The sequence below is a fragment of the Nematolebias whitei genome, chromosome 16, assembly GCF_014905685.2.
Source record: "Nematolebias whitei isolate Nwh7 chromosome 16, NemWhi1, whole genome shotgun sequence".
Lineage (NCBI taxonomy): Eukaryota > Metazoa > Chordata > Actinopteri > Cyprinodontiformes > Rivulidae > Nematolebias > Nematolebias whitei.
This window is the reverse complement of record NC_056513.1, coordinates 2,122,968-2,135,064: the sequence shown is the minus strand read 5'-3', so window position 1 is coordinate 2,135,064 and position 12,097 is coordinate 2,122,968. Positions and strand designations below refer to the sequence as shown.

The following is a 12,097-nucleotide window of genomic DNA, read 5'->3' as shown; positions in this document are numbered from 1 at the left end:
TCATGTTGCTGCTGATCTGTTTCATGTTGCTGCTGATCTGTTCCATATTGCTGCTGATCTGTTCCATGTTACTGCTGATCTGTTTCATGTTACTGCTGATCTGTTTCATGTTACTGCTGATCTGTTTCATGTTGCTGCTGATCTGTTCCATGTTGCTGCTGATCTGTTTCATGTTACTGCTGATCTGTTTCATGTTGCTGCTGATCTGTTCCATGTTGCTGCTGATCTGTTTCATGTTGCTGCTGATCTGTTTCATGTTGATGTGTTCATGTGTGCTCATCTGCTCACACAGACTCATGTTCATGTTGGTGCTGATGTTCGACAAAATGTTTTTATGTCATTAGTGCTTAGTGTATTTTTAGTTGATGTTTTTCTTAGTTCATATCTTGGATGTTATTGTTTTTCTTTTACATTTATTGTTGAATGTAACTGGGACCCTGTGAACATAATTTCATAATTTGTGTACAGTGAAGAATCTCTGACTCTACGAGATGGCTGGCAAGGAGTTCCCTTCAGATACAGTTGAACACAATTCAGTTTATTTATAAAGCACCAAGTCACAACAGAAGTCGTCTCAGGGCACTGATCAGAAATATTCATAAATAATAATTTAACATTATTTATCTGAGGAGCAGACTGCAGAACTCTCATCTTGAGCAAGCATGAAGGTGACAGTGGAAAGGAAAACCTTTAGCAGGATCAGGACTAGAGGACCATCTGTTTCGACCGGCTGGGTTTGAGAGGAACAGATACACAATGGCAGGTCAAGAATCACATGTTAAGATAGAAATAGTTTCAAATGAAAACTGTTCAATTTTAACAATTCATTTAAGGAAATGAGGTCAGTTTGTCCTCCAGTAGTCTAAGCTTAAGACAACATAACAAGCCAAACCTAATACTGGTGTTGGTCAAGTGATCCCATATATACACATTATATATATATATATATATATATATATATATATATATATGTGTGTGTGTGTGTGTGTGTGTGTGTGTGTGTGGGTTGACCTCACTGGATTCACTCTGATGTGTCAATGTGTCAAAGGTCAAAGATTAAATGAACTAGTAAAGCATTCCTTTTACAGTGTACATGTCCCGAACAGAAATGAGTGGGGGAAACGGTCAACATTTATTTTAAAGACCATAACGCGTGAGGACATATTAATAAGCGTGTAAATGTTGTTTCTTGGACCCTTGCAGCAGTCACCTCTGTCCACAGCTGTCTTCTTTTTGGGCTTCTTGCCCTTTAAATCTGCTGCTCCGCCACGTAGCGCCACGTTTTCACGCATGCGCAGTTGTTTTCACATCAGTGTTCCGGGTTGCTCATTGAGCACTGTGTCAAACACGATATAGTTATTTTTTCTTCAGTTCGATGGTCAGGCCCAGGTTGTTTTTAAGCAGAGAGACTCCTTCAGATTTCCCGTAGACGAAGTGTGTAAGGATGAACTTCTTCCGAGGAGTGATAGCAGGACAGTCTGCAGGGCCGCAGCCGACCGGAGCCGAGACGGTAGGAGACCCGACGGCTAGCTAGCTGGTAGCTGAGCTAGCTGGGATTGAAACTGAGGACACAGACCCTGCAAACGATTACACACAAACACAAGAACTGTATACGGTTAGGTGATGCATTCCTTCTAAAAACTTAGAATATGATTAAAAAAACAATTTGTTTAAGCTACATATTGTTGGCAAACGTTAGCTTGTTTGACTCCGCGAGGCTGAACTTTACCCGCTGCGTGTAGTTAAAACATGATGCTGCTCAACAATCCAGGGGGATGGATCTAACGAGGTCCTCTGGATGGGTTCTTTGCTGAAACGTTCCATCGTTCATGTGTTATCAGTGCAAGCACTTTGGCCAACGGTGTCGTTTTCAAAAGTACCTTATAAATCAAGTTGCTCTCTTTTTGTCACTAGGAAGATTCAGCGTGAATTTACTCAACGTTTTTAACAATTTAATTAATCTGCATTCCTGTCCTCAGTGGATCTTCTGTCCTCAGTGGATCTTCTGTCCTCAGTGGATCTTCTGTTTTCAGCTGTTTTCTCAAGAACATTTGGAGTATGCGAGTTGTGTGGGTAAATGCTGCTCGACCTGCTTTTTATTTTCAGGGCAGACTTTGGTCACGTGGTTTTGTCATTACCATGGCAACCCCCACCAAGCAGCCATCAGGCTGATGGTCCTCCTTGATCACGTGAACAGCTGGTTCTGGGTGTTGACAACAAACTGGTGGATCCATTGTGAGGAGGTGCTATTTATAAGACTGCGCTTGTTGCAGCTCCTCAGACTGAAGAAGACTTTTAGATAAAATATGAAATGTTTCAAGAAGATGAATCCATCCAGATGACCTGACTTTACTTTGTTAGATTTTTCTACCTGGATTATTGAGCAGCATCAGAATACATGGTGACCACTGTTTCCTCTGTGCACGGTTCGATAAGACAAATGGACATGGATAGAAATTTTTTTTGTTGGGGCGGCTGTGGCAGAGTGGTTAGAGCAGTCGTCTGCCAATGCAAGAGTTGGGGGTTCGAATCCACCAGCAGTCGCATGCCGAAGTGTCCATGGGCAAGACACTGAACCCCTCATAGCCTCTGTGTCCCATCGGTGTCTGAATGTGATCTACAGCTCTGATGATGAGGACACAGATTGTTGTAAAGAGCTTTGAGTATCTTGAAATAAGGTAGAAAGGCGCTAGATAAGTGCAGTCCTTTTACCATTCCATAGAAGAAATTCAAATGTCTGTCACGTTTTAGAAAGCCAAACATTCCTTCCATCATAACTATAAAAAGATGAAATAAAATAAAACTTAACTCTGACTGAAGTAGAGAACATTAAACAATAAGTTTCTTTTGGCTTCTCCCTTCTTCAGGGGTCGCCACAGCGAACAAACTCGCTGAAAACGTTTGGCCATTTGTTTTACGCCAGATGCAACGTGGGCTCGAACCCACAACCTCAGGATTACCAGGCTGCGGCGCTGACCACCGAGCTCCCGCAGCTTTGAAACAGAGAATTTAAGCAGGGCTGACATTGATCAATAATCACAGTTTTTCCACAGTTACAGTTTAGGCTGCGCAGACGTTCGAAAACCAAGCTGACTCTTTGTTCTCCCGCCCGTCCTCAGATTCAGAAGTTGTGCGACAGAGTTGCCTCTTCAACGCTTTTAGAAGATCGCAGAGATGCTGTTCGGGCACTCAAGTCCCTCTCTAAGGTAAAGTATGCGGATGGAGCTTATTTAATAACTCTACCGTCACTCTTTTTTTACCAGATGTTGAGCTGATGTTAGGACTGTTTCAAAGCTTCTCCAGCTTTATATTCTTTTAGTAAATGGTTTATTTTCCACAACAAGAATGCCACTGTAGCCCTCCTACTCTTACATGACCTTAGTTCCTGTATTTTATTTGAACCTTTATTTCATTTCAATGTCTTCACGGTGGTGCAGCTCACCTCACGGTTTCTTCATTTTTTTCTTAAAATTTGACATCTTCAGATTACATCTTTGAAAATACTCTTACAGACACAACTTAAGCAATTTTTTTTGCAAAATACTGAGCTACTTTGGTCAACTCGTGACATGGAAACACTAAACTGTAGGAAAAGAACTACTTTATAAACTGCTGCTTCATGTCTGTAATGATATTTTTCATTTTTGTTCACGTTTGTTTTTATATTTCATTATAAAATTAAGATGGTTCAGTTAGTCTCCTTCACCCCGTCTGAAGCCCGTGTCCTGTTTCATCATGGTCTTTCTTGTTTGTTAGAAACATAAACCAGTTTTTACAACAGCTGTGCTGTCAAACCTTTTAGTTTCTGAGCCTCCAAATAACAACAGAGACTTGGTATAACTCAAATATTGAAAATAAATAAAACAAAGTAAATAAAGCCATAATGACAGCACATGTCATAAAACTGTATTACTTTAGTCAGTTATGACTTTGTGTTTTTATACTTTGTAACAAATATAGTGACAATATTCATAAAAGCATTAATTGTTTGAATTTTTTGCATAGAGTTGAATCACTCAAGTCTTTTGTCTGCTTGTGCAGTTTTTGAGTAACGACTTTATCATGTTTAAATATGGTTTTATGAGGCACAAGAGTTTATAATGTGTTTGTGTTTATGCTGCTTTAAATTTAAGTCTTTAGACTGGTTTAAAAATATCACCAGTTAAATTTTTTTCTACCTTTCTGTAGAAATATCGCCTGGAAGTTGGCACACAGGCGATGGATTACTTGATTAACATTCTGCAAACTGACAGGTATGTTGTTTTTATTTAATGCTTTAAAGTGTTTCCCTGCATATGTGGGAATGATTTAAAGTGGCTTCTTCATTTAAAACAAAAATTTCTCTACAATTAAGTGTAAATAAATAAAGATTAACCCCCTTAAAGCACATCCAAACATTTAAAATGTTTGGCTCTAATTGCATGTGCCTTGTTTTTTCTAATACTCTTTTTAGTTCTGCTGAAGAAATGCTCACGTTGAAAACAAGTGTTTAAAATTCATTATAAAAGGAAAGAGAGTGGTCCAGTCTGTAATGTTTTGCATTACTGGCAAAGAATTGTTGACCGTTTGTATTTTGGCAGCACAGTGGATCAGTGGTCAGCACTGATGCTGCACAGGAAGAAGGTCCTGGGTTGAATCTCTGGTTTGGACCTGGGTTCTCTCCTCCCACAGTCCAAACACCTCCATGTTGGGCTGCCGTCAGGCCTCCCTGCTAAAGAGATCAGCGATCTCAGTGGGATCTTCCTGGTTAAATAAAGGTCGATATTTGTATTTTAAATATGTGACTTTTTCTGTCCGACAGGTCTGACTCAGAAATCCTTGGATATGCTTTGGACACGCTCTACAACATCATCTGCAACGATGAGGAGGAAGAACAAGGTGCTCCTTTTTATCATTGCAGAGAGAAACAAACATTCATTTTCTGGTTTAAACGATTCCTGAATTCAACCTTCGATGAAGCTGGAAACGACTGAAGTTCACTGTGAAGTTTGTGTGAAAAAGAAAACGTAATTTGAACGTTTCGCTCTTATGTGAATGTGACTTTACGTAAAGACTGTCGTTTCTCTCTTCTCTTTCATGTTTTACCTCTGCAGATGAATCAGAAGGTAAAAGTCTTTGACTGCATGACGAACCTTTAACCACAGCGGTTTTCACCAGCGACACGTTTATGAGTCGTCTTTTACAAAACACGTCTCCACTGCTTTGATTTGACCCTTCATGCTGGAACAGCTCGTTTATTTCTAGGCTGCGTTTTCACCAGAATCCATCTTTGACTTTAAACTCGACGCAGCTGAACGAGTTCAGATTTTTTGGGGAATCTTTACTTTCCATTGCGCCCCCTCCTGACGTGGTAACCCCCCCCCCCCCCCTTGACCTCTGGACAGTGCTGACTAATGCGTAGTTGTTGTTCTACTAAAAGTTAACCAACTTTACTAAAATGTGTTCCAAATACAGGAGGCTGTTTGGGTCCAACACAAAAACTTTACTAACATCACAAGTCTTTCTGTAAAACAGCTTTTATTCTCACATTCTTTTTGTTTCCTCTAACAAATTAAAGCTTGTGTTTGTTGGGAAATGTGACCGTTTTGTGAACAAGTCCTTTTGTTCTCTCCAATATAGATCTGTTTTCATTATTTTCTCATGAGAACTTTGGATTATTCCTCATAATGGAACCAGTTTCAACCAAACGTAGGAACAGTAGCCCCTCGCTACTTCACGGTTCGTCTTTCGCGAACTCGCTCACTGCATGATAAGCTTCCTCCTGCAGCTGATCAGCTGATCTCTGTGCACAGTGAAGTGGGCGTGGCCACGAGCGCTAGCAGGTGGCTGAGAGCAGCGGAGAAATCATGACGTTCTGTGTGTGCTCTCTTAGAGCGTTAAGAATATTGCAGTAGTGTGGGAGGGGTTTAAATGCCTAAATATAAATAAACTTCTTGTTCTACTGTTCCTACTTCACGGTTTTTCACTTCAGGGTACGGACCCCCTCGATAAACGAGGGACAGCTGTATTCAGCTTCTGCAGCACCAAACTTTGCTGCTCAGTACATCAGCACAGTCGTCATACGTGACGTAACGTTGGCGTTTGGAAAGATGTTTTTGTCCACACGTGTGGGTTTAAACTCATTTTGAGATCAAGTTTTTTTAATTCCATCGTCAGACTCAACAGTTGGAACTGTCCTGGTTGGGTGGATCACAGTCAGTTTATCACCAGGTTAATGTTTTTTACTTGAAGTTTTTCTCTGAGTAAAAGTACCAGAAAGTACTTTTTGGGACGAACTTTAACGGCGAGTGAACTGTTTGGAAAGTTAAAGTGAACAACACATCAGTTAACACTTGTTATTCAGAGGGTGGTGATTATTGATTAGTTATTGGTGCATTTTGATTATCTTCATGCTCTTCCTCTCTGTATTAGTATTATTATTGTGTTATTATCTTCTGTGTGTGCGCCGTAGACCGAGCGTCATCCACTCAGGAGTTTTGTGTCTCGTGTTCCAACGTTTCAACATTGATTGATTATTGACAACTGAGAATGTTCCATATTTCTGATGCTTTGTGATTAAAAACAGATTTTACCTCCTCAACGTACATTGATCTTGTGGATCAGAGTGGGTTTAGTTGTTCTCTGTAGTGGCTCCACCAGATCTCTTAGATGTTTTCTCATATTAACAGTTACATAGTTAAGAATCATCTGAACTCTTCTTCCTCCTTTTCTAGTCAGGTTTAAGTTTCTTCTTCTGTTGAACTTCTATCCATGTTTTAATTTGTCACTTAAGATCTTTATCAGTTTGTGCACGTGTCTTCGTGCTGCTCGTGTGTCTCGTGAACTCATTGGATGTGGTTTATCTTTATACAGTTTAAGAACAGTTAAGTTCCCGATGGAACTAGTTTTTGTCTCTTAACTGGGGCCGACTGCTGTGAACCCACGAAGCGGGTTCTTGATCCAGTCAGAGACTCGGTGCATGAAAAAGTTTTTATTTCGGCTTTTGTTTTCCTCCAGATGAGAACGCTCAGAAGCAGGCGGACGACCTCGGCGCCCAGTTTACTGAGAAGCTCATCCAGGACCCCGAACACGTCACGCTGCTGCTCACTCTGCTGGAGGTACCGTTCTGGTCCTGGTCCAGCTCTGAAAGGTCATTGTTCACCAGTTTAGTAACTACAACACGCATTGGTACATTTTTTGTTTTGTAAGGAGTTTGACTTCCACGTGCGCTGGCCTGGAGTGAAGCTGCTGACTGCTCTGTTGAAGAACCAGGGCGTTCAGGTGCAGGGCGTCATCCTCGTCAGCCCCATGGGTGAGTTTCTGCTCATCACTGTGCACCAGGCTCCGTTACCTCAGACTGTCAAATAAATCACTTCTGTTGTCATATACAACTCTATTTTTTTTATTCCATGATTGAGACGGTTTGTTTTTATTTATTTGAATGAAAACCACTTCTCATTTTTCTTTCTAGGTGTTTCCAGATTGATGGACTTGTTGGCCGACTCCAGAGAAGTCATTCGCAATGACGTCAGTCCGTTTGTTCCTGCTCTGTACAAAACTGAACTTGAGTCTGAGATGAGGTGTCAAAGCAGAACTGGTTCAAGGATCCTGCCTTCTGCTTCTCACAGGGTTTACTGCTGCTTCAGCAGCTGACTAAAGGCAACGCAGCCATTCAGAAGATTGTAGCGTTTGAGAACGCATTCGAGCGTCTCCTTGACATCATCACAGAAGAGGGCAGCAGTGACGGAGGTAAGAACATCCAAACTGTGACTTTACATGGAGTTTGTAAATCTGTTAATTCTGTTCAAAAGGATGAGCGTAGTTTAGCTTCAGAGTTGTCTCTGATGTGAAGGTATCGTAGTGGAGGATTGTTTGCTGCTGCTGCTCAACCTGCTGAAGAACAACAGCTCCAACCAGAACTTCTTCAAGGAGGGCTCCTACATCCAGAGGATGAAGCCGTGGTTCGAGGTTGGTGATGATAACTCTGGCTGGTCTGCACAGAAGGTCACCAACCTCCACCTCATGCTGCAGGTAACACAACAGCCACATGTTGACGTCAGATGATGGTGCCATGCTCGAACCAGTTAAACTGCGTTGTGTCTCCAGCTGGTGCGAGTCATGGTGTCTCCGGTGAACTCGCCTGGAGCCACAGCCAGCTGTCAGAAGTGCATGTTCCAGTGCGGTCTGTTGCAGCAGCTGTGCACCATCCTCATGGCCACCGGCGTGCCTGCTGACATCCTCACTGAGGTAGTACGATCAGCCGGTCATCATGAGTTCTGGTTCTGCTCAGGTTCTTCGTATTTGATGTGGCCACTTGCTTTCAGACCATAAACACTGTTTCAGAAGTGATCCGAGGCTCACAGGTCAACCAGGACTACTTTGCTTCGGTCAACGCTCCTTCAAGTCCACCAAGGTAACGCAGCTGATCTTCTCACCTGTTGACACTTGAAGACTTGCTGTCAGCTTCTCCTCTGACACCTCTCCACAGACCAGCCATCGTGGTGCTGCTCATGTCCATGGTCAACGAGCGGCAGCCGTTCGTGCTTCGCTGTGCCGTTCTTTACTGCTTCCAGTGTTTCCTGTACAAAAACCAGAAAGGCCAGGGGGAGATCGTGGCTACCCTGCTGCCCTCCACCATCGATGGTAAGAATCGTGACCGTGATGGATTCACTCTTTGAACTTTATTTAGTCTAAAAGCTCCCCCCCCCCCCCCCCCCAGCTAATTCCATTTCAGCAGGCCAGCTGCTGTGTGGAGGCCTGTTTTCAGCAGACTCTCTGTCCAACTGGTGCGCTGCTGTGGCCCTCGCTCATGCCCTGCAGGACAACCTCACCCAGAAGGAGCAGCTGCTCAGAGTCCAGCTGGCCACCAGCCTGGGCAAGCCCCCGGTGTCCCTGCTTCAGCAGTGCACCAACATCCTGTCCCAGGTAGGACACGGCGTCGTGCACGGACGAATGGCTCATTGGTGGAACTACGTTTGGCCACCTGACAAAGTTTAACACTGCTACGGTTTTTCAGGGGGATAAGATCGTCCGGCGGGTAAGTCCAGTGCATCTGGAGTGGATATTTGAGTTTGAGTCTTTGGGTGGCGCTTGTTCTGGTTATTTCGGCTTGTCGTAAACTGCAGGGGTCTCTGTGGACCCCATGCTGGGGGATCTTGCTTCCTCCTGACGTCTTCGAGCCCTGCTTTGTCCCCAACTAAAGGCTCCGACACAAATCACTTTTTACTTGTGAACGTGCTCTTTATGAACATTTATGTTTGAAAACTCCACATTATTAACTTTGTTGTTGCTCAAAGTACTTGAACTATAAAAACTACAGATTGGGAATAACAGCCAAACGAGACACAAAGTCAACGGAATTGGTTTTTTGGGGGTGGGGGGGTCAGAGAAAATGTTTTGCTCTTAATAATAATTTCATAACTTTCTATGATTTATTTACAAATTAATCCTTAATTGCTCCCGGGTGCTTGCATAGCTGCCCACTGCTCCACCTGGGTGTTTCCCAGGTGCAATGGGTTAAATGAACTAATGAACTAATTTCACCATTGTATGGGAATCATGACAACACATCGCACTTATTATTATTATTATTATTATTATTATTATTGTTATTATTATTGTTATTATTATTATTATTATTATTATTGTTATTATTGTTGTTATTATTATTGTTATTATTATTATTATTATTATTATTATTATATTCATGTAACTTTTTCACAGCTTCTTGTTCTGGACATTTGTTTCTGGTTTTCAGTTTGTTGCAACATGTTTGAATGAATGTAACTCAATAATTGATCAAATATGAAAAATAAATCAAAAAGTTTTTGCAAAGATTCTGTGGAATCTGTTTGCTTGAATTGTTACCGGTCATGTTTTTAAGTTTCAAGTACTTTTAGCAACAAGAAAGTCCATAAATTAGAACTTTTAAAATGGTGTGATGATCAGAAGTTATAATGTGAACTTCTGAAAGTTGACACTTAAAGGATGTTTTAGTTTTTATATAACATTTATATCATAAGGGTGATATTTTAAATGTTAGAGCACAGCTTGTCCTTTGCATGGCTCAAAATAACAGAAAAATTACAGTTTATATTTATCAGACTAAGATTTCTGCATTAAAACAAATTTATTTCACTCCAAGTGATTATATTTAAAGATTTCAGCTCATTTAGTCAATTTACTAGAGTTTGACCATTTATTGAAATACATTTATCACAGTATGATTTCAAATACAGATAAGCTTACATCATACAATTCACCCAAACCTTGTTTATTAGCTATAATCTGGCTTTTAGATTAAAATGTGCAGATCAGAGAGGACACCGTGAGGGTTTAAAAAAAGTTCAGCTGAGACCTCGTTTGCATTAGTCCTGTCCCAACAAACCTCTTTTAGTGTTAATGTAGTTTGATTCCAAGAAGTCAAGTTGCAGAATCGGAGTTTACCGGAGAGAGCGACTCAAACAGGCCGTGTGTTGACGCTTTACCTGCCGTGAGGTTCACGGACGGGCGGCCGTTCTGTTGGCAGCTGCTTGCTCGATGGTGCAGAGGAGAGGAACATCTCGGTTTTTAACTCGTCTCCTCTGATCTCATCACAACCCTGCTATGGCTGCTGTGCTGCTAGCCCTGGTCTGTCTGCTCAGGAAGTGTGTGCTGCAGCTGTTTGGGGTCTTCACTGTCATTGTTCACTTTGTCACTAAATTATTTCCCACAAAAAGAACAATCGGCAGGTTTTACGACATTAAAGCTCCCCCTAAAATATCATTGCTGTGCGCCAGCTCTGGTTTACTGAATAAATGTTCTTGTTGAGGTTCAGATGACCCGACTTAACGTTGTTGGATTTTTTCACCTGGATTATCGAGCATGAACTTTGATGTTCTTGTTGAGGTTCTGCTGAGTTGTTCAGTAATTCAGCTGTACACCCACAAGCTTTAATACTGAGGCTTTGCTTCTTTTTAGCCTGCACTGGTAAAAATGCAGCGTGTTTTTGGACATTAAAGTTTGGAGTGTTGCTCCTTTGTTAGAGTTTTCCCAGGAGGGAGACTGTAATGTCTGTCCCAGCAGTGAAACCAGTTCAAGCACCTGGTGGTGAAGCGTGATGGTATGGACCATGTTACGGTGCTGGTTTGTCATCGCGCTCAGTGTGCTCCTGTTCAGATGAAAAGTCTTTATTTCCTCATCAGACAGAAATGTTGATGTTCTGGTCAACAGTCACTGAGAGACACGTCCGTTTGTGTCCATTTTATTTTCCTCCTTCTTTCGGCTGCTCCTCCTTCAGGGGTCATGAAGACTTGTCAGTTGTTTTTACGCCAGATGTCCCTCCTGGCACAACCACAGAGCTACCACAGCCCTCTGTGTGGAGCAGAGAGCTGACCGTAGGGCACCCGGGGGGTGGGGGGTAGATGGTGGGGGTGCATCATCCCTGAACCGTTCATATGTACTGTACAATGCTAAACACCCCAGCTTCAAGGTCAAGATCACAAGTAAAGGTCAAGTATTATAGAAGTTCTTTGCTTGACGGGTCGTTGCTGTAGATTATTGCCGTAGATTATTGCCGTAGATTATTGCCGTAGATTGCTGTAAAATAGTTGCCGGGTGTTAATAGTGCCTTAAGCTTTGTCGTTAAAAGCTAAAATCTTACCCTAAAGTTGTTTTCATAGAAATATTGATCTTTTTATTGTATTAAAAAGTGGCACCTTCGTGTTTTGTTTTTATTAAAACACATTTAGTGAATTTAGTTTTGCATAAGCTGATATATAAGGAAGTAGTTTTTATTATCAGTAGGGATGCACGATATTGGATCTTTGACTGATATCCGATATGCCGATATGCTAAAACTTATTTGGCCGATAACCAATATCGATATTTTTTCCTAGACCTACTTACAGAGACTACATGGCTTTCTCTACTGTGGGATTAAAATCCTACATTATTCTAAATGGTCTTTGTCAGTTTGGCCAGCTACCAAATGCAGATGCCAAAAAGGGGCTGAAAATGATTTAACACTGTATAAATTAATAATATATATTAAAAAACTGCGCCTTTTATATTGATGAGTTATTTTGATGGAATGGCTGATGTCTGATATTTAACTTTATGACTAATGACGGCCGATGCC

At 41.6% G+C, this 12,097-nt stretch overlaps 1 protein-coding gene across 1 annotated transcript in view; it reads left to right on the top strand.

The window, feature by feature from the left end:
• The first annotated feature begins 1,284 nt into the window (after positions 1 to 1,284).
• uso1 (USO1 vesicle transport factor) overlaps positions 1,285 to 12,097 on the top strand; it is a 24,251-nt gene continuing 13,438 nt past the window's right edge. Inside the window, exons 1-14 of the mRNA XM_037690045.1 lie at positions 1,285 to 1,510; positions 3,120 to 3,206; positions 4,189 to 4,253; positions 4,802 to 4,878; positions 5,094 to 5,105; positions 6,997 to 7,097; positions 7,189 to 7,291; positions 7,451 to 7,506; positions 7,608 to 7,728; positions 7,832 to 8,010; positions 8,086 to 8,226; positions 8,304 to 8,392; positions 8,468 to 8,622; positions 8,699 to 8,904. Of these exons, the coding sequence (XP_037545973.1) occupies positions 1,445 to 1,510; positions 3,120 to 3,206; positions 4,189 to 4,253; positions 4,802 to 4,878; positions 5,094 to 5,105; positions 6,997 to 7,097; positions 7,189 to 7,291; positions 7,451 to 7,506; positions 7,608 to 7,728; positions 7,832 to 8,010; positions 8,086 to 8,226; positions 8,304 to 8,392; positions 8,468 to 8,622; positions 8,699 to 8,904 (1,458 nt within the window). The 5' untranslated portion in view covers positions 1,285 to 1,444. The remainder of the gene's footprint in view (positions 1,511 to 3,119; positions 3,207 to 4,188; positions 4,254 to 4,801; positions 4,879 to 5,093; positions 5,106 to 6,996; positions 7,098 to 7,188; positions 7,292 to 7,450; positions 7,507 to 7,607; positions 7,729 to 7,831; positions 8,011 to 8,085; positions 8,227 to 8,303; positions 8,393 to 8,467; positions 8,623 to 8,698; positions 8,905 to 12,097) is intronic.